Source organism: Pistacia vera, unplaced genomic scaffold (assembly GCF_008641045.1).
Source record: "Pistacia vera cultivar Batoury unplaced genomic scaffold, PisVer_v2 Contig400, whole genome shotgun sequence".
In the NCBI taxonomy this organism is placed as follows: Eukaryota; Viridiplantae; Streptophyta; class Magnoliopsida; order Sapindales; family Anacardiaceae; genus Pistacia; species Pistacia vera.
Window position 1 is genome coordinate 1,264,813 of NW_022196225.1, and position 24,856 is coordinate 1,289,668.

At 31.2% G+C, this 24,856-nt stretch overlaps 1 protein-coding gene across 2 annotated transcripts; it reads right to left on the minus strand.

Annotated features, from left to right (window-relative positions):
• Positions 1-552: 552 nt before the first annotated feature.
• On the minus strand, positions 553-2,240 carry LOC116141915 (transcription factor BEE 3-like). Of its 2 annotated transcripts, none has more exons than XM_031427397.1 (6): positions 1,785-2,240; positions 1,579-1,698; positions 1,408-1,473; positions 1,249-1,260; positions 1,066-1,143; positions 553-964 (listed from the first exon to the last, which is right to left on the minus strand). In XM_031427397.1, the coding sequence occupies exons 1-6, from the start codon at positions 2,232-2,234 to the stop codon at positions 869-871; spliced, it is 822 nt and encodes a 273-aa protein (XP_031283257.1). In that variant the 5' UTR covers positions 2,235-2,240; the 3' UTR covers positions 553-868. The 2 variants fall into 2 exon arrangements, with proteins under 2 accessions (XP_031283257.1, XP_031283256.1); XM_031427396.1 differs by having other exon boundaries at positions 1,249-1,317.
• Between the last annotated feature and the right edge of the window lie 22,616 nt (positions 2,241-24,856).

Sequence of the window (24,856 nt, forward strand, 5' to 3'; positions counted from 1 at the left end):
AAAAATAGGGTAATATTTCTGGAATAATGTGCCAAACATTATTTGGAGAATAGGATCCAGAATAGGGATAAAAATAGTAAGCCAAACATGCAGATTAGTGTTATTATTCTTATATTGAATGCTTTAAATTAATAACATCAAAATATATAAATAGTAATATCCAATAGAAATGTGGCATTGAATGTATATTGTGAACACTTTTCTCTTTGGCTGCATGTCTGGATGGAGTCAAGTACTGTGAAAGCATATGGAAACAAAGAGAAAGTTCAATAATTGATATGATATATACTTGAATGCAAGTGAAATCTGTTTAGTCAAGTACTGTGAAAGCATCAGTGCCAAGATGAAAATGGCTTAATTATAGTCCCCCCAATGTCTCAATCATCATTTTTGGCCCTTTTGCCATCACTTCAGCATTCTCATTATTACAGTTCCAGTCAAGTTGAGCAGAAAACAAAAGAAAGAAGAAGAAGAAGAAGAAGAAAAAGTTCTGAAGGGATGGCAGAATTTGTCTTACAATTTAATTTGATTAAACAGAAATTTACAGAATGATATAAAAATGGCATCATATTTCATACTGTTATATGTGGATCCAAATAGATTCTGATCCATAGGAAACAAAACCGGACAGAAGATAGATAACGAAGGGATAAGATTTTCTTTTCGTTTTTCTTCTCTTTTAAAAATTAATATTACTGACTGAATTCCAATTCCCCCACATGTGTGAGTGGCAATTACAAAGTATACACAAAGTCCAGAAGTTCTAGCTATGTATAACATGAAGTGGGGACAAATTTCTTGAAATTGGAGAAATTTTAGGACATATTAGAGCATCTTCATGTGTTCGTATGGAAGAGAAAAGTGAAAGTCAGAATGGCCTTCTTATTTGGGAGCAACCAATTCCTCCATATCCTTCTCTCAACCATCCTTCCAACTCATCTTTTGCTTCATTTGCCTTTGCCCTCTGCGAAATTTCAGACATTCAATCAATAAACTACAGTAAAATACAGATGACTTGACATATTCTTATTGAAGTCTTTTTCCACGTATATTATTTTTTAGTACCTGCATTTTTTCTATGGCGTCTGACTCTGAATTGAAGTCGTAAAATGTGCTTGCTGCAGTAAGCTTCATGGAGAGAAACTGCATCCAAACCAATGAGAAAAAAAAATCCTATTATTAGCTTAATCTTCTTACCAGAGAAAGTAATGTTAATGAAATTCTTCTTTAAATTCTAATGAAACACACCTCAACTTGATTCTGCAAGGACTGAACATAATTAATTATCTCATCCAACATTACTGCCATACCCATTGTCTGCAAATTTTCAATGAGTTTGAGAATATTATAAAAACGGAAAGTCAATGTAAATTATATAAATTCCTTGGAAGAAAAAATTGTTATTACCTTATAGCATCCTGGAACAATATCTTGTAAGCATCTTAGTCTTTCATTGATTTTCCCTCTTCTAACCTGAATTAAAACAAATTATAAACCCATAAATTCTCCATCATTCACTAATTCAAGTTCAGTTTCAATTGTTTCAGAAAAGCTTATAATTAATTAAATAATTTATACCCTTTCTGCTAAACTGTGGCTATCAGTAGCTTGTCCTCTTCTAGCTCTCACATGAACAACTTCCTTTGGTTCTTCCTCTTCCTTCTCATTGTTTTTCGCTCTCTTTCTTCTCCCTGAAGTCTGAAAAAATAACAAAAACAACCAATAATGAAACTATATTCCACATTTAACAATATAAAAGATGATTAACAAGATTAGATGTTTACATTTTTCCTCTTAATCCCAGTTTCGGAAACTGCAGGAGAAGAGTTCTCACAGCTGCTTTCTAATATATCCATTGCTTTTCTCTTCTTGCTCTCGTGAATTTCATTTTCAGATGTGACTGTAGATTGAGGAACTACAGGCACAATACTCTGATTGCTTTGCAGGAAAAAACCTGGAAAAGTTTCGGCCAAACTTCCAGGGAAGTCCAGTAGTGTTTGATGGTTAAAGAAGTTCTCAGTGCAGAAAGGCATGAAGGTTTGACAATTATTCAAGTTTGAGTTGCCGAGGAGATTGAACTGGTGTATTTGTTCCATAATTGGATCCATATCCATTTCAAAATTTGAGTGTCTGAAGCTTTGAAAATCTTGTGTGAAATCGGCCATGAGAGTTGTTATGGAAACTTGTTGAATAGCCAAAATGGTGTTGGAATAATGAGGCTGAGAGTTGTGCATTTATAGTGTGGGATCACAAGAGTTTGTGCTTTTGTAAATTTTTGCTTGATTTTGAGTTTTACTTTACACTAAAGAATGAAAATTAGAAGCAACCACAAGAAGTGACTTCATTACAAAGGGAGAGAATTTAATATGAATTCTAGACTGGCATTCTTTGAATTTTACAGTGCAAAAATATTTAATTTATAATATTTATAGATGAAAATGATGTTAAAATTTTATTTATCTAAAAAGAAAGTGAAAAGAAAAAAAAAAAAAAAAGAAACCATTAGCCTTGTGGCCCAACGGCAAAACTTTAGTTATCTGGGTGGATTATCTAAAAGTCTTGTGTTTGAGTCCTACAAAGTGACCACAAGGTGTTATGGCTCATACATCCCGGTTATTAAAAAAAAAAAAAAAGGTACAATTTAATGTAAAATAAGGGTTGTGTTAGCTTATTATTTTCATTATCTATTTTATTTTGTAAAACAAGTAGTACATGTTAATTTCCTATTTTCATTTTCTAAAATAGAAAACAGAAAAAATAGAGAATCTCATATATAACTAAACTTAAACGAAAAAATAGAGAATCTCGTATATAACTAAACTTAAACGCACTAAACATAAAATAGTTATTTTCTAAGTTTTCATTCTCTACTTTATTATAATATTTCATGTTTATCCCCAAAAGTATAATAAATATATGTTTTCAGTGTTTCCATTTTCAAATAAAATAAAACAAAGAATTTGGGATAAACCAACCTCTAGGTAACCGAGTGGTTTGATAAGGGTTCTTTGATGTATTACTCAAAAGGTTTTAAGTTTAAGTCTCTTCTCAATTAATAATAGGAGTGGTCACTGGAGCTCTTACCCAATCGACAGTTCTAGGGTCTTGAGAAATTAGTTGAAGTACGTGTAAACTGACCTAAACACTAGGGGAGTAGCCAAAAACTCATTCTATGGGGGTCAAGATGTTAATTAAACTTAATAATACAATTGTAAATAAACTTATAATAAATAATATATTTGGTATAAGTTATACAAAAATATGAGTATTTTTTTTATAATGCTCTTTGTAATTAATATATTGATGATATATAATAAATTTATAATACTTTAACAAGTATAAAACAAAACTAAGAAAATTTACTAATGAACAAGTTATTAAGCCAACACAAATAACACATCTTCCAAATTAAACTATAATAAAATTTTTACTAATAAAATATTCAAAGATTTATGTAGCTTTTATAGTAAAAATATTATCTTTTGTTGTAATTTTACTTTTATGTTTCGACTCCTTAAAAAAATGCATAAAAATACATATTTTGTATATTTATCATTTTTTCCTAACTTCAAAATTTTGATATAAACCATTTGTGGGTAGCCTAAATGGTTATAATGAATTGAGGATAGTGTGGATAGGTACATGGTCTCAGGTTTGATTCTCTATCTAAACATCCGTAATTTAAGTGGGAGACCGTAACGGTAGGTTATAAGTTAGCCCTTATATATATATAAACACAAAACAATTAATAGTAATTTAATTTGACAAAAAAAATTTAGAAATGATATTTATTTTATAAAATATATGAAAAGATATACAAACTTTCTTTCTTTTGTTCTTTGTACAATTAAATTATATATATATAATTTATTAAATGTATTTATGGGAATTTTTTGTAAAAACTAAGAATTTCATTTGATATATTTGATGAATTTAAAAATTAATTTCATATATATATATATATATATATATATAATTCATTATATAATTTACTAAATTTATTCGTGGGATTTTTTTGTAAAAACTAAGAATTTCATTTGATATATTTGATGAATTTAAAAATTAATTTCATATATATATGGGATAAACAGTAAATTCAGACATTTTTTAGAAAAAACATATAAATAAAATGAAAAAAGTAGACGGATTTAGAGAGGACAACGTGGCAATTTGAGTTTCTTTTAATTGTGCTCCCTGAGTAGGTCCAACCTTCAGGAGATATATCCAATAACAAAGTGGGTCCAAACTGACTCTGAGTTGAAGTTTTGTGAAAAGGGTTTGATTTCATTTTTCAAGTGGAGGAAGAAGAAATTTCTTTTTTGAACCTTATTTTAACATTACCTGGAAGAAAACGACACCTACTTTAAGAACAAGAATTGCTTAGCCAGTAAACTATTCATTCTTCAATCGAAATGGGGTTGAGTTCATGCCGATTTTCTGTATCCGAAAAAGGGTCTCGACCCCAGATTGATAGTTTCACCTTTTCCATTTTTCTGTTTCCAGTTTTTTCTTTTTGGAAATTGGTTTCGGGATCTGAAAGCAATAAATTGATGCACAGGAACACCCCAAAATTTTCTGTCAAATGGGAGGCCACTGTTTCTGTTACTGTTAGGTTTGCTGCTGCTAAGCGTATTTGGGCAGAAAATGTGCTTTTCAAAGTTTTAGGTACAGCTTCTTTTTTGTCTCAGTGTTTATGTGTGGATAGGATTTATATTTATCTAATAAATTTTATGATAGGTATTGTACAAGCTCTTGTATTCGTTTTATATTTCACATGATTTGTTTTCCGGGAATTAATGTTGTTCCATTTCAGGATAAATGAGGTGCCGTTCATTATTGTTTTTAGTATTTTCAATTTAAAATAAAAAACAAGAAGTTCTATTTTAAGTTTTCAAATTATAAAAATGCGTTTATTATCATCGTTTGTATCTTTTCTAATTTATTATTATCTAAAAATGAAAACAGTAAAAACACATTTGTGATTCCTTTCTTAGGGCAAATATAAAATACTACGATAAAACTTGTTCATAAATGTTGAGATAAAGAGAGAATGAAAATACCTATTTATAGATAGTTCAACGGTAAGGACAAACCAAGGGGATTGTAAAGAAGTTGTACATGACTTCAATCCACAGTCTCAGGTTTGATTCTCCGTTGAACACAAACATAATATTTTTGTTCATGATTCATTTGGGGGTTACGCCGTTAGATGCTATGGCCTATGGGATAGTTTCCCCTAATAAATAGTCAGCTCAGCTTGCCTGTTCAAATTATGAACACAACCTAATTTACCTTATATTAGCAAAGTGTTAAGTTGTTATTCTTAATAATATAATTTGAAAATGACATATCCATTTTGGAGTGGAGAATTGATAAGAAAAATCACAAAAAAAAAAAAAAAAAAAAAAAAAAAAAAACAAACAAACAAACAAAAGTCTTTTAAATCATTCAAATTAATAGAAAAAGACAATTTTAAATAAAATTCTATGAAGGAACTATTCTATTCAAGAATTCAGATGTGAAATGAAGATAAATGAATTAATTAACTCAAGTACTCATAAATTGAGATATAAAATTAAAAATATAACACGAAAAATTTCCAGAGAAAAAGAGTTACATATTTATTAATTAGAATTATGATTAATAATAAAAAGGAAGACCATGCAAAGACAATAATTTTCGATGATACAAGGAAAGAGATGGATTAAGGCATTAATTAAACAAAAAAGTCATGCCTTTAATTCATTACATTTGATATGGACACATCAATTATTAAGATTATATATAGTTAGATGAGTTAATTTGATGCATATGGGATGTGTGGCAGTTCAATTAATTTGGCCTCTTGAGAATATCTATTTCTTTATTCAACTTCTACCAACCTTGGGTTTGGTATTTAGTATTATGGTCTGCCATTTTCATTCAAAATCCTAACTTAGCTTCATCTAATCACTTGTCACTTAATAGAAATTATATAATATAGTTATATCGAGATTATATTATACTTGCTTTCTCTTATAAATGTTTCTACTTTTTATATTGGTATTAACAATAATCCCCCTCAGATATAATTAAATAACAAAATTCTCATATGGTTAGAGAAATAACATAATTTCATCTATCGTTAAATTTTTGGTGTCAAAATACTCGAAAGGTGGGAAATTAGATAAAAATTCATTCACCTATCACGTTATAAACTCTAACAGTATATTAATAGCTAATTAACGGTAGGAAAATTTTTGTTATTTCTGAAATTTAAAAGATAATTGTTTATTTGATCAAACTTGTTGTAAATTAATACTAATTAATCAACCTGCCAAACCAATCTCAGATCAAAACAGAAAACGCAAGAATCAAGAAAATCACACAACACACGATCTACCGTGGTTCGCTTGTTCAATATAGAAAAAGTTACATCCACGTTGAACTCCAGAATATGGAGCTCGTTGCACTAAGATTAATCACTTCAAAAAGATTACAGATTACATACAAATCTCCTTCACTGTTAACAAACATTCACACACTCATTCACTTCTCATTATCCCGCAAATCTCAACCACTAGAATACTCTATACCCTTTAAGGAACACCCTGCCCTCAAAATAAGACTCTAGAACGATTTACACAGAGAAGAACCAGAATGAATCTCGAATCGTAACCCAATTTACAAAACGTATTTACAGAGAAAAGAGAGAAAACCCGAATACACGAACAGTTGCCAAAATGCGTGAAAAAGGTTCCCTTTTTATACTATTGACTTGTATTGAACTGGAGCTATCAGATTCTCTTTAACTTTGATGGCTGTGATTGATTTGGACTAACAGGCAAAACGACAGCGTTTTTACTTGGCTTAAACGACGTCGTAGGCTTCACTTATTTAACAATCTCCACCTTAAAGTCTGTGGCAGTCCTTCCAACAATGTTTTCCTGTTGTGCAGCAAGCATTTCCATATTCCTTCTTAGTTCTGATTTGGCTATCTCACATGAAATAAGTTCAATCAGTGCTTGAAATTTGCAAGTGTTACAACCTTGGTTCCAATGTCTGCCGGGTTGTTTTCAGTTGGGACTTTCATCAGTTTCACCTCTCCTTTTGAGATCATATCCCTTACAAAATGGTACTGCACATCTACGTGTTTGGTCCTCTCATGGTACATGGGATTCTTCCCCAAATGAATAGCACTCTGACTGTCTGAATAGACAGTCACAATTCCATCCAGTGGTTTGGCTTCTTTCAAGAACCCTTGAAGCCATATGACTTCTTTGAATGCGTCGGTTACAGCCACATATTCAACTTCAGATGTGGTAAAAGCTACCAGTGGATGTAACTGGGATTTTCAATTGATACAGTTACCTCCCAAAGTAAAATGGTATGCTGTTGTAGACTTCCGGGAGTCTCTATAACCTGCAAAATCCGAGTCTACATACCCAACCATATCAAGTGAGGAGTTTCTTTTACAAAAATTTAAACTCATATGCACAGTGTTCTTAATGTATCTAAGAAGCCATTTCAAAGCATTTCAATGTTCCCATCCAAGGTTAAACATAAACCTACTTAGCAGTGATATAGAGAATGCCAAGTCAGGTCTTGTACTAATCATGGAATACATGACAGGGCCAATAGCATTTGCATAGCGTATGGATTCCATTTTTAATCTTTCAGATTATGTTTGTGGATTTTGGGTTTTACTAAGGATGAAATGGCTAGCTAGGGGCATTGAGGCACATTTGGAGTCATTCATTCCAAATCTAACTACCAGTCTCTGTAGATAGGACATCTGGTGGAGTTTTAAACTGCAAGTTTTTCTGTTTCTTTCTATTAGCATGCCTAATATTTTCTTTGCACAGCCTAAATCCTTCATTTCAAATTCAACATGTAATTTTCCCTTCAACACATCAATCTGAGCTTTAGACTTACTGATTAAAAGCATGTCATCAACATAAAGTAACAGATATACAGGATTTGTATCCACATGTGCAAAATAAAAATAGTTATCATGCCCACTTCTGGTGAAGCCTATCCCTACTATGAATGAGTCAAACCTCTTGTGCCACTGCCTAGGTGATTGTTTGAGTCCATACAATGATTTATGCAGCAAACATACATGATCAGGAAACTGTTTATCCTTAAATCCCATGGGTTGACTCATATATAATTCCCCATGCAAAAATACAGTTTTTACATCTAATTGCTCTAACTCTAAGTCATGATGTGCTACAAAGGATAACATCACTCTTATAGTTTTAAATTTAACAACAGGGGAAAAGATCTTAATGAAGTCTACACCTGCCATTTGGGTGTAGCCTTTGGCCACTAATCTGGCCTTATACCTTGGTGGATCAGTATTGCTTATGCCCTTCTTCAGCTTGTATAACCACTTGCATTCCACTGGTTTTGAGTCTTTGGGTTTTGGAACCAGAGTCCAAGTCTTATTCTGCCTTAGGGAGTCCATTTCCTCATTCATGGTAGTGAGCCATTTCTTACTATCCTTTGATTTCATGGCTTCTTCATAAGACTCAGGCTCTGTCCTCTATATATCTACCCCAGCAAGTAGGGTTGTGTAGATAAGTTCAACATAGCTGCACCTTGGAGGTGGTCTTATTTCCCTCCTTGTTCTGTTTATAGCAAGTTGGTAATGAGCTCTTCATTCTCATTTTCACCATCAGGATCAATATCAATGGTATTTTGTACAGGTTCAGCTTCTGGTCCATCAGTGTTGTTTTCAGGTTCTTGTTGGTTGGTTAGCTCCACCTCAAACTGAGTACTTTCAGTTTGCTGTGGATTTTCCACTTGATGGCTTGAGGTACTTGCATTAGTGTTTGTAACCCTGCAAGGAAACACACATTCATTAAATACCACATCTCTACTGATAATGACCTTAATTCCTAGAGCCTCTCTCTCCCACAGCCTATATCCCTTTGTTCTTTCTTGATATCCTAAGAACACACATCTTAGGGACATTGGTTCTAATTTCCCATCTTTGGTATGTGCATAGACAGCACATCCAAAAACTCTTAAATGGTTTATGGATGGTTTTCTTCATGACCATATTTCTTCAAGACAAATGTAACCAGTTGCACTAGATGGAGTCCTATTAACTAAATAGGCTGCAGTGGTTAGGGCCTGCCCCCAAAAAGACTTAGGTAGCCCAGCTGTGAAAAGGAGACACCTCACTTTCTCTAATAGTGTCATATTCATCCTCTCAGCAACTCCATTTTGCTGAGGAGTTCCTCTTACAGTCCTATGTCTCTCAATTCCCTAGTCTCTGCAGTAAGTGTCAAACTCAGTGTTACAGAACTCCAATCCATTGTTAGTTCTAAGTGTTTTCACTTTTTTCTCCAATTGGTTTTCTACTAAGGTCTTCTAGCCCTTAAACTTAATTAGAGCCTCATCCTTGGATCTAAGTAGGTAAACCCACATCTTCCTACTAAAGTCATCCACTATAGCTAGAAAATAACTATTTCCCCCATGTGTTTTGACTCTTTTAAGACCCCAAAGATCAGCATGAAGGTAATCCAAACATCCCACAGACAGGTGAGTTTCTTTTGGGAAGCTCAGCCTGTGCTGTTTGCCTATGACACAAGTTTCACAAAAATCTAGGTCTGACACATTGTCATTACCAAAATACCCCTGCTGCTTGAGATAGCTCATACCAGTTTGGCCTATATGGCCCATCCTTAGGTGCCACTTTTCTGTAGTTGAAATGTTAGTAGATATAAAAGCAGAGTTAACATTCATTTGATGATATTGTCCACACAATATGTACAACCCATTCCTTTTAACACCTTCAAACAGCATTTTATCATTTTTGTATACAATAATGCACCCATTTTTAGCCCTGTAGCTACAACTAGCTTCATCCAATGTGCCTAAAGAAATCAGGTTACGTTTAAGCTCTAGTGTGTACTTTACTCTGGTTAACATAATGAGTTTACCACCTTTAAGTCTAATGGTTATATTACCCACACCTTAGACCCTACATGAGTGATTATTGTCCATAAACACTGTTTCAGGTTCACCATTTGTTAGATTCTGGAACCAGGTTTTATTAGGACTCATATGGAAAGAACACCCTGAGTCTAGTACCCATTCATTGGCCATTTCAGAACTAGGCACAGTAAGGGCTTCTATAACTTCAATGCTATTACTAGAGGATGCTAAGTTGCTCTCAATAATGTTTTGTTTCTGCTTCCTAATCCAATCATAACAATTCTTTTTGAGGTGACCAGGTTTGTTACAATGGAAGCACTTTATAGTCTCTGATTTAGATTTATTATTATTATAGGCTTTCCCTTTCTTCTTATTCTTTGGCCCTAACTTTTGTTGAACACCCTTTCCAGTATCTTTACTAGAGTGACCAGATTCTTGTTTTCCCTTTACAAAAAGATTACTACCATTTCTTTTCTGTATCTTTAACTCAAGTTTTCTAGATTTTAGANTTTTAAATCTCCCAATTATTAATACCCCAATGCAATATGTTTAAAATTATTTTTAATGGGTTTAATTTGACAAATTTATTTGACATTATAATTTGTTAAGTTGGTAAAATTATTTTCAACGGGTTCATTTTTTTATTTTTTCATCACTGGAGTGTTCGTAACAGCTTTTGCCTACATCTACTAATCCCCAAAATCTATTGAACAACCTACAAGCCCATTGTTCCAAGTAAGTTACAAATCAAAGTTGTTTTAGCTGGACCTAAGGCTCGAACTCAGTGAAAGGAGCAAAATTTTTTTCCTATCAGGCTAACCACTTATGGGTTCAATGGGTTCTTTCGACCAATTTATTTTTAATGGTTATATTTGACATTAGAATAAATGCATTGAGTAAGAATGGAAATTTTCATTTTTTGGCAATATGTATTTATATATGAAGTAAATGAGAGGTAATAAGTGAATAGTGTTTAAATCTGAGTATAAATAGTATCTTCATCTAGTTTTGTATAGATAATTCATATGTTTAATTTGTTCTAGAAGCTTAGTTGGAACGAATTAGTTTATGTAGATATATAATCTCTTTTCTTGTTTCAGCTCGAAAGAAAATTGGTGGCTAGATCAATGCATAAAAAAAAATTGTATGGGGCTACATTGAAGGATGACTTGAACACAACAACAAAAAATTTTCAGGACTATCTAGATTATATAAAATCTAGAATATCACAGAAAGGTGATATTGCTCTTCACATTGCAGTTGAAGCTCAGTCCTCTATGTTCGTCCAAGTTTTGGTTGATAAAATGAATCCAGAGGATTTAGAAATTAAAAATGATGGTGAAAATACAACTTTTTGTCTTGCTACTGTATAGTGAATCTTAGAATTTGCCAGAAATATGCTTGGTAAAAATAGAGAGTTAGAGAACATCAATGGTGAAAAGGAGATGATACCTATTCACATGGGAGCTCAGTCAGGCCATAAAGAGATGGTAGAGTTCCTTTATACTATCTCTTTTTAAAAAAGAGAAATGTAGAGAAAGTATTACATGATATATTAAATTTATTTGTTCATTTAACTATTCTCATTTGGAAATTAATGTTTGCAGTATGCACGCGACATGCACGAACACGCATGGAACATGCACGCACAAATATATATATATATATATATGTATTATCAAAAGACAATCAAAAGGATACAAGTTACACTTTAATTAGAAAAAAACACTTAACAAATTTTTTCCGTTACATTTTATCTGCATAATTGAAAAATAAAATAAAAACCCCTATATTATTACCATAAATTGAAATAAAAATAAAAAAGTCCTAGCCATGACTAGGCGCAGCATAGCCACACCCAATGTTGGCCAAGCCAATGACTCTAGCCAAGCCTAGCACCAGCAAGGCTAACGGTTCTAAAATTTTAAAATGTTAGTTTTCTTTTATTGTTTTTCATTTGACACGTGTCAACGTTTGATTGGTTTCTTTCTAAACTTATTTACTAATGGAAAAACACTATATATTAGGTGTCTATTTTCTGATCAAATATAACTTCTGTTGATTGTAATTTTTTCGTTTAAGATTTTTTTTTTTTTAAAATCTCCCAATTATTAATACCCCAATGCAATATGTTTAAAATTATTTTTAATGGGTTTAATTTGACAAATTTATTTGACATTATAATTTGTTAAGTTGGTAAAATTATTTTCAACGGGTTCATTTTTTTTATTTTTTCATCACTGGAGTGTTCAGACCAGCTTTTGCCGACCTCGACTAATCCCCAAAATCTATTGAACAACCTACAAGCCCATTGTTCCAAGTAAGTTACAAATTAAAGTTGTTTTAGCTGGCCCTAAGGCTCGAACTCAGGAACTCAATGAAAGGAGCAAAATTTTTTTCCTATCAGGCTAACCACTTATGGGTTCAATGGGTTCTTTTGACCAATTTATTTTTAATGGTTATATTTGACATTAGAATAAATGCATTGAGTAAGAATGGAAATTTTCATTTTTTGGCAATGTGTATTTATATATGAAGTAAATGAGAGGTAATAAGTGAATAGTGTTTATATGTGAGTGTAAATAGTATCTTCATCTAGTTTTGTATAGATAATTCATATGTTTAATTTGTTATAGAAGCTCAGTTGGAACAAATTAGTTTATGTAGATATATAATCTCTTTTCTTGTTTCAGCTCGAAAGAAAATTGGTGGCTAGATCAATGCATCAAAAAAAATTGTATGGGGCTGTATTGAAGGATGACTTGAACACAACAACAAAAAATTTTCAGGACCATCTAGATTATATAAAATCTAGAATATCACATAAAGGTGATATTGCTCTTCACATCACAGTTGAGGCTCAGTCCTCTATGTTCGTCCAAGTTTTGGTTGATAATATGAATCCAGAGGATTTAGAAATTAAAAATGATGGTGAAAATACAGCTTTTTGTCTTGCTACTGCATTGTGAAACTTAGAATTTGCTAGAAAGATGCTTGGTAAAAATAGAGAGTTAGAGAACATCCATGGTGAAAAGGAGATGTTACCTATTCACATGGGAGCTCTGTCAGGCCATAAAGAGATGGTAGAGTTCCTTTCTACTATCTCTTTATTAATACCCAATGCACATATGTTAAATTATTTTTAGGGTTTAATTTGACAAATTTATTTGACATTATAATTGGTTAAGTGGTAAAATTATTTTCACGGGTTCATTTTTTATTTTTTCATCACTGGAGTGTCGGACCAGCTTTGCTTACCTCGCCTAATCCCCAAAATCTATTGAACAACCTACAGCCCATTGTTCCAAGTAGTAGATTAAAATTAAGTGTTTTAGCTGGCCGAGCCGAACTCAGGAACTCATGAAGGAGCAAATTTTTTTCTCAGGCTAACCACTTATGGGTTCAATGGGTTCTTCGACCAATTTATTTTTAATGTTATATTTGACATTAGAATAAATGCATTGAGTAGAATGGAATTTTCATTTTTTGGCATTGTATTTTATATGAAGTAATGAGAGGTAATAAGTAGATAGTGTTTATGTAGTGTAAATAGTATCTTCATCTATTTGTATAATAATTCATATGTTTATTTGTTTAGAAGCTAGTTGGAACAATTAGTTTTTGTAGATATATAATCTCTTTTCTTGTTCAGCTCAAAGAAATTGGTGCTAGATCAATGCTCAAAAAAAATTGTATGGGGCTGATGAAGATGACTTGAACCAACAACAAAAATTTTCAGGACCATCTAGATTATTAAAATCTAGATATCACAAATGATATGCTCTTCCATCAAGTTGGGCTCAGTCCTCTATGTTCGTCCAAGTTTGTGTTGATAATATATCCAGAGGATTTAGAAATTAAAAATGATGGTGAAAAACCGCTTTTTGTCTTGCTACTGCATTGTGAAACTTAGAATTTGCTAGAAAGATGCTTGGTAAAAATAGAGAGTTAGAGAACATCCTGGGAAAAGAGATGTTACCTATCACATGGGACTCTGCAGCCATAAAGAGATGGTAGAGTTCCTTTTACTATCTCTTTTAAAAAAAGAGAAATGTAGATAAGTATTACATATAAATTAAATTTATTTGTTCATTAACTATTCTCATTGGAAATTAATGTTTGCAGTATGCACGCGACATGCACGAACACGCATGGAGACATCACGCACAATAGATTATATATATTATATATATTCAAAAAAAGATAAACAAGTTCCACTTTATTAGAAAAAAACCTTAACAAATTTTTTCCGTTACATTTTATCTGCATAATTGAAAAATAAAATAAAAACCCCTATATTATTACCATAAATTGAAATAAAAATAAAAAAGTCCTAGCCGATGTAGGCGCACATAGCCACACCCAGTTTTGGCCCCCAATGACTCTAGCCAAGCCTATCAAGCCGGCTAACGGTTCTAAATTTTAAAATGTTTTTTTCTTTTATTGCTTTTCATTTGACACGTGTCAACGTTGGATTGGTTTCTTTCAAACTATTTTACAAAACAAGGAAAAAAACAATACATAATAGGTGTCATTATTCTGATCAAAATTAACTTTCGTTGATTGTAATTTTTTCGTTTAAGATTTTTTTTTTTTTTAAATCTCCCAATTATAATACCCCATGCAATATGTTTTAAAATTATTTTAATGTTTAATTTGACAAATTTATTTGACATTATAATTGTTTAAGTTGGTAAAATTATTTTCAACGGTTCATTTTTTTATTTTTTTCATCACTGGAGTGTTCGGACCTATGTTCATCCAAGTTTTGGTTGATAAAATGAATCCAGAGGATTTAGAAATAAAAAATGATGATGAAAATACAACTTTTTGTATTGCTACTGCATTGGGAAACTTAAAACTTGCCAGAAAGATGCTTGGTAAAAATAGAGAGTTAGGGAACATCCATGGTGAAAAAAAGATGTTACCTATTCACAAGGGAGCTCAATCAGGCCATAAAGAGATGTTAGAGTTCCTTTATACTATCTCTTTTTAAAAAAGAGGAGAAATGTATATACATAAATTAAATTTATTTGTTCATTTAACTATTCTCATTCGGAAATTAATAGTTGTAGTATGCACGTGACATGCACGAAACACGCATGGAGCATGCACGCACAAATAGATATATATATATATATATTATCAAAAGACAATGAAAATGATACAAATTACACTTTAATTAGAAAAAAACACTTAACAAATTTTTTCCGTTACATTTTATCTGCATAATTGAAAAATAAAATAAAAACCCCTATATTATTACCATAAATTGAAATAAAAATAAAAAAGTCCTAGCCATGATTAGGCGATATAGCCACACCAAGTGTTGACCAAGCCAATGACTCTAGCCAAGCCTAGCACCAACAAGGCTGACGGTTCTAAAATTTTAAAATGTTAGTTTTCTTTTATTACTTTTCATTTGACACGTGTCAACGTTTGATTGATTTCTTTCTAAACTTATTTTACTAATATAAAATACTATTAATATCTTTAATATAGTTCAATATAACGGAAAAACACTATATATTAGGTGTCTATTTTCTGATCAAATATAACTCCCATTTATTGTAATTTTTTCGCTTAAGATTTTTTTTTTTTTTTTAAATCTCCCAATTATTAATACCCCAATGCAATATGTTTAAAATTATTTTTAATGGGTTTAATTTGACAAATTTATTTGACATTATAATTTGTTAAGTTGGTAAAATTATTTTAAACGGGTTCATTTTTTTATTTTTTCATCACTGGAGTGTTCGGACTAGCTTTTGCCTACCTTGACTAATCCCCAAAGTCTATTGAATAACCTACAAGCCCATTGTTCCAAGTTACAAATTAAAGCTGTTGTAGTTGACCCTCGGGCTCGAACTCAAAAACTCAATGAAAAGAGCAAAGTTTTTTTACTGTCAGGCTAACCACTTATGGGTTCAATGGGTTCTTTCGACCAATTTATTTTTAATTGTTATATTTGACATTAGAATAAATGCATTGAGTAATAATGGAAATTTTCATATTTTGGCAATGTGTATTTATATATGAAGTAAATGAGATGTAATAAGTGAATAGTGTTTAAATTTGAGTGTAAATAGTATCTTCATCTAGTTTTGTATAAATAATTCGTATGTTTAATTGGTTATAGAAGCTTAGTTTGAACGAATTAGTTTATGTATATCTATAATCTCTTTTCTTGTTTCACCTCGAAAGAAAATTGGTGGCTAGATCAATGCATCCAAAAAAAATTGTACGGGGTTGCATTGAAGGATGACTTGAACACAACAACAAAAAATTTTCAGGACCATCTAGATTATATAAAATCTAGAATATCACAGAAAGGTGATATTGCTCTTCACATCACAGTTGAAGCTCAGTCCTCTATGTTCATCCAAGTTTTGGTTGATAAAATGAATCCAGAGGATTTAGAAATAAAAAATAATGATGAAAATATAGCTTTTTGTCTTGATACTGCATTGGGAAACTTAGAACTTGCCAGAAAGATGCTTGCTAAAAATAGAGAGTCAGGGAACATCCATGGTGAAAAGGAGATGTTATCTATTCACATGGGAGTTCAGTCAAGCCATAAAGAGATGGTAGAGTTCCTCTATACTATCTCTTTTTAAAAAGGAGGAGAAATGTAGATAAAGTATTATATGATAAATTAAATTTATTTGTTCATTTAACCATTCTCATTTAGAAATTAATGTTTGCAGTATGCACGCGACATGAACGAAACACGCTCGGAGCACGCACATACAAATATATATATATATATATATATATTATCAAAAGACAATCAAAATGATACAAGTTACACTTCAATTAGAAAAAAACACTTAACAAATTTTTTCCGTTACATTTTATCTACATAATTGAAAAATAAAATAAAAACCCCTATATTATTACCATAAATTGAAATAAAAATAAAAAAGCCCTAGCCATGACTAGGCGACATAGTCACACCAAGTGTTGGCCAAGCCTGGCACTAGCAAGGCTAACGGTTCCAAAATTTTAAAATGTTAGTTTTCTTTTATTACTTTTCATTTGACACGTGTCAACGTTTAATTGGTTTCTTTCTAAACTTATTTTACCAATATAAAATACTATTAATATCTTTAACATAGTTCAATATAACGGAAAAACACTATATATTAGGTGTCTATTTTCTGATCAAATATAACTTCCGTTGATTATAATTTTTCGTTTAAGATTTTTTTTTTTAAAAAATCTCCCAATTATTAATACCCCAATGCAATATGTTTAAAATTATTTTTAATGTGTTTAATTTGACAAATTTATTTGACATTATAATTTGTTAAGTTGGCAAAATTATTTTCAACGGGTTCATTTTTTCGTTTTTTCATCACTGGGGTGTTCGGACCAGCTTTTGCCTACGTCGACTAATCCTCAAAGTCTATTGAACAACCTACAAGCCCATTGTTCCAAGTAAGTTACAAATTAAAGTTGTTGTAGTTGGCCTCAAGGCTCGAACTCAGGAACTCAATGAAAGGAGCAAACTTTTTTTACTGTTAGGCTAACCACTTATGGGTTCAATGGGTTCTTTCGACCAATTTATTTTTAACGGTTATATTTGACATTAGAATGAATGCATCGAGTAGGAATGACAATTTTCATATTTTGGCAATGTGTATTTATATATGAAGTAATTGAGAGGTAATATGTTAATAGTGTTTAAATTTGAGTGTAAATAGTATCTTCATCTAGTTTTGTATAGATAATTCATTTGTTTAATTTGTTATAGAAGCTTAGTTTGAACGAATTAGTTTATGTATATATATAATCTCTTCTCTTGTTTTATCGCGAAAGAAACTTGGTGGCTAGATCAACGCATCCAAAAAAATTGTATGGGGCTGCATTGAAGGATGACTTAAACACAACAACAAAAAATTTTTAGGACCATCTAGATTATATAAAATCTAGAATATCACAGAAAGGTGATATTGTTCTTCACATCGTAGTTGAAGCTCAGTCCTCTATGTTCATCCAAGTTTTGGTTGATAAAATGAATCTAGAGGATTTAGAAATAAAAGATGATGATGAAAATACAGCTTTTTGTATTGCTACTGCATTGAGAAACTTAGAACTTGCCAAAAAGATGCTTGGTAAAAATAAAGAGTTAGGGAACATTCATGGTGAAAAAGAGATGTTACCTATTCACATGGGAGCTCAATGAGGCCATAAAGAGATGGTAGAGTTCCTTTATACTATCTCTTTTTAAAAAAGAGGAGAAACGCAGATAAAGTATTACATGATAAATAAAATTTATTTGTTCATTTAACTATTCTCATTTGGAAATTAATGTTCGCAGTATGCACGCGACATGCACGAAATACGCATGGAGCATGCACGCACAAATAGGTATATATATCTATTACTAAAAGACAATCAAAAGGATACAATTACACTTTAGTTAGAAAAAACACTTAACAAATTTTTTCCCGTTACATTTTATCTGCATAATTGAAAAATAAAATAAAAACCCCTATATTATTTCCATAAATTGAAATAAAAATAAAAAAGTCATAGCCATGACTAGGCGACATAGCCACATCAAGTGTTGGCCAAGCCAATGACTCTAGCCAAGCCTAGCACCAGCAAGGCTAACGGTTCTAAAATTTTAAAATGTTAGTTTTCTTTTATTACTTTTCATTTGATATGTGTCAACGTTTGATTGGTTTCTTTCTAAACTTATAACGAAAAAACACTATATATTAGGTGTTTATTTTCTGATCAAATATAACTTCCGTTGATTGTAATTTTTTCGTTTAAGATTTTTTTTTTTTTAAAATCTCCCAACTATTAATACCCCAATGCAATATGTTTAAAATTATTTTTAATGGGTTTAATTTGACAAATTTATTTGACATTATAATTTCTTAAGTTGTTAAAATTATTTTCAACGGGTTCATTTTTTTATTTTTTCATCATTGGAGTGATCGAACCAGCTTTTGCCTACCTCAACTAATCCCCAAAGTCTACTGAACAACCTACAAGCCCATTGTTCCAAGTAAGTTACAAATTAAAGTTGTTGTAGTTGGCCCTAAGGCTCGAACTGAGGAACTCAATGAAAGGAGCAAACTTTTTTTACTGTCAGGCTAACCACTTAGGGGTTCAATGGGTTCTTTTGACCAATTTATTTTTAATGGTTATAATTGACATTAGAATAAATGCATTGAGTAAGAATGAAAATTTTCATATTGTGGCAATGTGTATTTATATATGAAGTAAATGAGAGGTAATAAGTGAATAATGTTTAAATTTGAGTGTAAATAGTATCTTAATCTAGGTTTATATAGATAATTCTTATGTTTAATTTGTTATAGAAGCTTAGTTTGAACGAATTAGTTTGTGTATATATATATATATAATCTCTTTTCTTGTTTCACCTCGAAAGAAAATTGTTGGCTAGATCAATGCATCCAATAAAATTGTATGGGGCTGCATTGAAGGATGACTTGAACACAACAACAAAAAATTTTCAGGACCATCTAGATTATACAAAATCTAAAATATCACAGAAAGGTGATATTGCTCTTCACATCACAGTTGAAGCTCAGTCCTCTATGTTCATCCAAGTTTTGGTTGATAAAATGAATCCAGAGGATTTAGAAATAAAAAATGATGATGAAAATACAACTTTTTGTATTGCTACTGCATTGGGAAACTTAAAACTTGCCAGAAAGATGCTTGGTAAAAATAGAGAGTTAGGGAACATCCATGGTGAAAAAAAGATGTTACCTATTCACAAGGGAGCTCAATCAGGCCATAAAGAGATGTTAGAGTTCCTTTATACTATCTCTTTTTAAAAAAGAGGAGAAATGTATATACATAAATTAAATTTATTTGTTCATTTAACTATTCTCATTCGGAAATTAATAGTTGTAGTATGCACGTGACATGCACGAAACACGCATGGAGCATGCACGCACAAATAGATATATATATATATATATTATCAAAAGACAATGAAAATGATACAAATTACACTTTAATTAGAAAAAAACACTTAACAAATTTTTTCCGTTACATTTTATCTGCATAATTGAAAAATAAAATAAAAACCCCTATATTATTACCATAAATTGAAATAAAAATAAAAAAGTCCTAGCCATGATTAGGCGATATAGCCACACCAAGTGTTGACCAAGCCAATGACTCTAGCCAAGCCTAGCACCAACAAGGCTGACGGTTCTAAAATTTTAAAATGTTAGTTTTCTTTTATTACTTTTCATTTGACACGTGTCAACGTTTGATTGATTTCTTTCTAAACTTATTTTACTAATATAAAATACTATTAATATCTTTAATATAGTTCAATATAACGGAAAAACACTATATATCCTAGTTAGTAAATACGGGTACGGCAAAAAAACGGTACGAGAATTTTACGGGTATAATACGGCAAACGGTGAAAAATACGTTTATAAAAATTCGGCCATAAAATTCGGATATGGAAAAAATACGGTACGGGTATATACGGGTTTAATACGGTGCATTGTCAATAATACGTTTTGAAAAATACGGCAATATCAATCTTAGTTTTAACATTTTTATGGACTACCTGGTTAAAATCAATATAACATTTCAAATGCAAAATATTCAATTAACCAATAACACAAATACACAATATATAAATATAACTGATATTCAGAGTGTAAATATTATTATAATTTGTTAAGTTGGTAAAATTATTTTCAACGGGTTCATTTTTTTTATTTTTTCATCACTGGAGTGTTCGGACTAGCTTTTGCCTACCTCGACCAATCCCCAAAGTCTATTGAACAACCTACAAGCCCATTGTTCCAAGTAAGTTACAAATTAATGTTGTTGTAGTTGGCCCTAAGGCTCGAACTCAGGAACTCAATGAAAGGAGCAAACTTTTTTTACTGTCAGGCTAACCACTTGTGGGTTCAATGGGTTCTTTCGACTAATTTATTTTGAATGGTTATATTTGACATTAGAGTAAATACATTGAGTAAGAATGGAAATTTTCATATTTTGGCAATGTGTATATATATAAAAAGTAAATGAGAGTTAATAAGTGAATAGTATTTAAATTTGAGTGTAAAAAGTATCTTCATCCAGTTTTGTATAGATAATTCGTATGTTCAATTTGTTATAGATCCTTAGTTTGAACGAATTAGTTTATGTATATATATGATCTCTTTTCTTGTTTCACCTCGAAAGAAAATTGGTGGCTAGATGAAGGCATCCAAAAAAAATTTATGGGGCTGCATTGAAGGATGAGTTGAACGCGAAAAAAATTTTTCAGGACCATCTAGATTATATAAAATATAAAATATCACAGAAAGATGATATTGCTCTTCATATCGCATTTGAAGCTCAGTCCTCTATGTTCATCCAAGTTTTTGTTGATAAAATGAATCCAGAGGATTTAGAAATTAAAAATGATGATGAAAATACAGCTTTTTGTCTTGCTACTGCATTGGGTAACTTAGAACTTGCCAGAAAGATGCTTGGTAAAAATAGAGAGTTAGGGAACATCCATGGTGAAAAGGAGATATTACCTATTCACATGGGAGCTCAGTCAGGCCATAAAAAGATGGTAGAGTTCCCTTATACTATCTCTTTCTAAAAAAGAGGAGAAATGTAGATAAAGTATTGCATGATAAATTAAATTTATTTGTTCATTTAACTATTCTTATTTGGAAATTAATGTTTGCAGCATGTACGCGACATGCACGAAACACGCATGAAGCATGCACGCAAAAGACAATCAAAAGGATACAAATTACACTTAAATTAGAAAAAAACACTTAACAAATTTTTTCCCTTACATTTTATCTGCATAATTGAAAAATAAAATAAAGACCCCTATACTATTACCATAAATTGAAATAAAATAACAACGTCCTAGCCATGACTAGGCGACATAGCCACACCAAGTGTTGGCCAAGCCAATGACTCTAGCCAAGCCTAGCACCAGCAAGGCTAACGGTTCGAAAATTTTAAAATGTTAGTTTTCTTTTATTACTTTTCATTTGACACGTGTCAACGTTTGATTCGTTTCTTTCTAAACTTATTTTACTAATATAAAATACTATTAATATCTTTAATATAGTTCAATATAACAGAAAAACACTATATATAAGGTGTCTATTTTCTGATCAAATATAACTTCCGTTGATTGTAATTTTTTCGTTTAAGATTTTTTTTTTTTTTAAAATCTCCCAATTATTAATACCCCAATGCAATATGTTTAAAATTATTTTTAATGGGTTTAATTTGACAAATTTATTTGACATTATAATTTGTTAAGTTGGTAAAATTATTTTCAACGGGTTCATTTTTTTATTTTTTCATCACTGGAGTGTTCGTAACAGCTTTTGCCTACATCTACTAATCCCCAAAATCTATTGAACAACCTACAAGCCCATTGTTCCAAGTAAGTTACAAATCAAAGTTGTTTTAGCTGGACCTAAGGCTCGAACTCAGTGAAAGGAGCAAAATTTTTTTCCTATCAGGCTAACCACTTATGGGTTCAATGGGTTCTTTCGACCAATTTATTTTTAATGGTTATATTTGACATTAGAATAAATGCATTGAGTAAGAATGGAAATTTTCATTTTTTGGCAATATGTATTTATATATGAAGTAAATGAGAGGTAATAAGTGAATAGTGTTTAAATCTGAGTATAAATAGTATCTTCATCTAGTTTTGTATAGATAATTCATATGTTTAATTTGTTCTAGAAGCTTAGTTGGAACGAATTAGTTTATGTAGATATATAATCTCTTTTCTTGTTTCAGCTCGAAAGAAAATTGGTGGCTAGATCAATGCATAAAAAAAAATTGTATGGGGCTACATTGAAGGATGACTTGAACACAACAACAAAAAATTTTCAGGACTATCTAGATTATATAAAATCTAGAATATCACAGAAAGGTGATATTGCTCTTCACATTGCAGTTGAAGCTCAGTCCTCTATGTTCGTCCAAGTTTTGGTTGATAAAATGAATCCAGAGGATTTAGAAATTAAAAATGATGGTGAAAATACAACTTTTTGTCTTGCTACTGTATAGTGAATCTTAGAATTTGCCAGAAATATGCTTGGTAAAAATAGAGAGTTAGAGAACATCAATGGTGAAAAGGAGATGATACCTATTCACATGGGAGCTCAGTCAGGCCATAAAGAGATGGTAGAGTTCCTTTATACTATCTCTTTTTAAAAAAGAGAAATGTAGAGAAAGTATTACATGATATATTAAATTTATTTGTTCATTTAACTATTCTCATTTGGAAATTAATGTTTGCAGTATGCACGCGACATGCACGAACACGCATGGAACATGCACGCACAAATATATATATATATATATATGTATTATCAAAAGACAATCAAAAGGATACAAGTTACACTTTAATTAGAAAAAAACACTTAACAAATTTTTTCCGTAACATTTTATCTGCATAAATGAAAAATAAAATAAAAACCCCTATATTATTACCATAAATTGAAATAAAAATAAAAAAGTCCTAGCCATGACTAGGCGCAGCATAGCCACACCCAATGTTGGCCAAGCCAATGACTCTAGGCCAAGCCTGGCACTAGCAAGGCTAACGGTTCTAAAATTTTAAACTGTTTGGTTTCTTTTTTCTTTTCATTTGACACGTGTCAACGTTTGATTGGTTTCTTTCTAAACTTATTTTACTAATATAAATACATAATATCTTTAATATATTCAATATATGGAAAAACACTATATATTAAGTGTCTATTTCTGATAAAATAACTTCCGTTGATTGTAATTTTTGTTTTTAAGATTTTTTTTTTTTAAATCTCCCAATTATTAATACCCAATGCAATATGTTTAAAATTATTTTCAATGGGTTTAATTTGACAAATTTATTTGACCTTATAATTCGTTAAGTTGGTAAAATTATTTTCAACAGGTTCATTTTTTTATTTTTTTCATCACTGGAGTGTTCGGACCAGCTTTGTCTACTTGACTAATCTCCAAAGTCTATTGAACAACCTACAAGCCCATTGTTCCAAGTAAGTTACAAATCAAAGTTGTTGTAGTTGGCCCTAGGCTCGAACTTAGGAACTCAATGAAAGGAGCAAACTTTTTTTACTCTCTGGCTAACCACTTATGAGGTTCAAGGTTCTTTCGACCAATTTATTTTTAATGGTTATATTTGGCATTAGAGTAAATGCATTGAGTAAGAATGGAAATTTAATTTTTGGCAATGTGGATTTATATAGAAGTAAATTAGAGGTAATAAGTGAATAGTGTTTAAATTTGAGAGTAAATAGTATCTTCATCTAGTTTTGTATAGATAATTTGATTGTTATTTGTTATAGAAGTTTAGTTTGAACAATTAGTTATGTATATTATAATCTCTTTCTTGTTTCACCTCGAGAAATAGGTGGCTAGTCAATGCATCAAAAAAATTGTATGGGGTTGTATGAAGGATGACTTGAACACACAACAAAAAATTTTCAGGACCATCGATATTATATAAAATCTAGAATATCACAGAAAGGTGTATTGCCTTCACATCGCAGTTGAAGCTCAGTCCTCTATGTTCGTCCAAGTTTGGTTGATAAAATGAATCCAAAGGATTTAGAAATTAAAAATGATGGTGAAATACAGCTTTTTGTCTTGTACTGCATGGGAAACTTAGAACTTGCCAGAAAGAGTGTTGGTAAAGATAGAGAGTTAGGGAACATCCATGGTGAAAGGAGATGTTACCTATTCACAGGGAGCTCAGTCAGGCCATAAAGAGATGGTAGAGTTCCTTTATAACTATCTCTGGAGGTTATTAAATGACGAAGATCACATCAAGTTGATTAACTATATGATAAGAAATGGTTTATATGGTAGCATGCACTATTTCTTATTGTGGCTAATAACTTTATTTTTTTTGCCCACTAAGTTATAAACTAGA

Coding starts and splice junctions, on each gene's coding strand:
- LOC116141915 (XM_031427396.1), bottom strand. CDS start 2,234: ATGCACAACTCTCAGCCTCATTATTCCAACACCATTTTGGCTATTCAA. Junction 1,699..1,784: donor CTGGGATTAAGAGGAAAAAT/GTAAACATCTAA, acceptor TTATTTTTTCAG/ACTTCAGGGAGAAGAAAGAG. Junction 965..1,065: donor ACGCCATAGAAAAAATGCAG/GTACTAAAAAAT, acceptor GAAATTTCGCAG/AGGGCAAAGGCAAATGAAGC.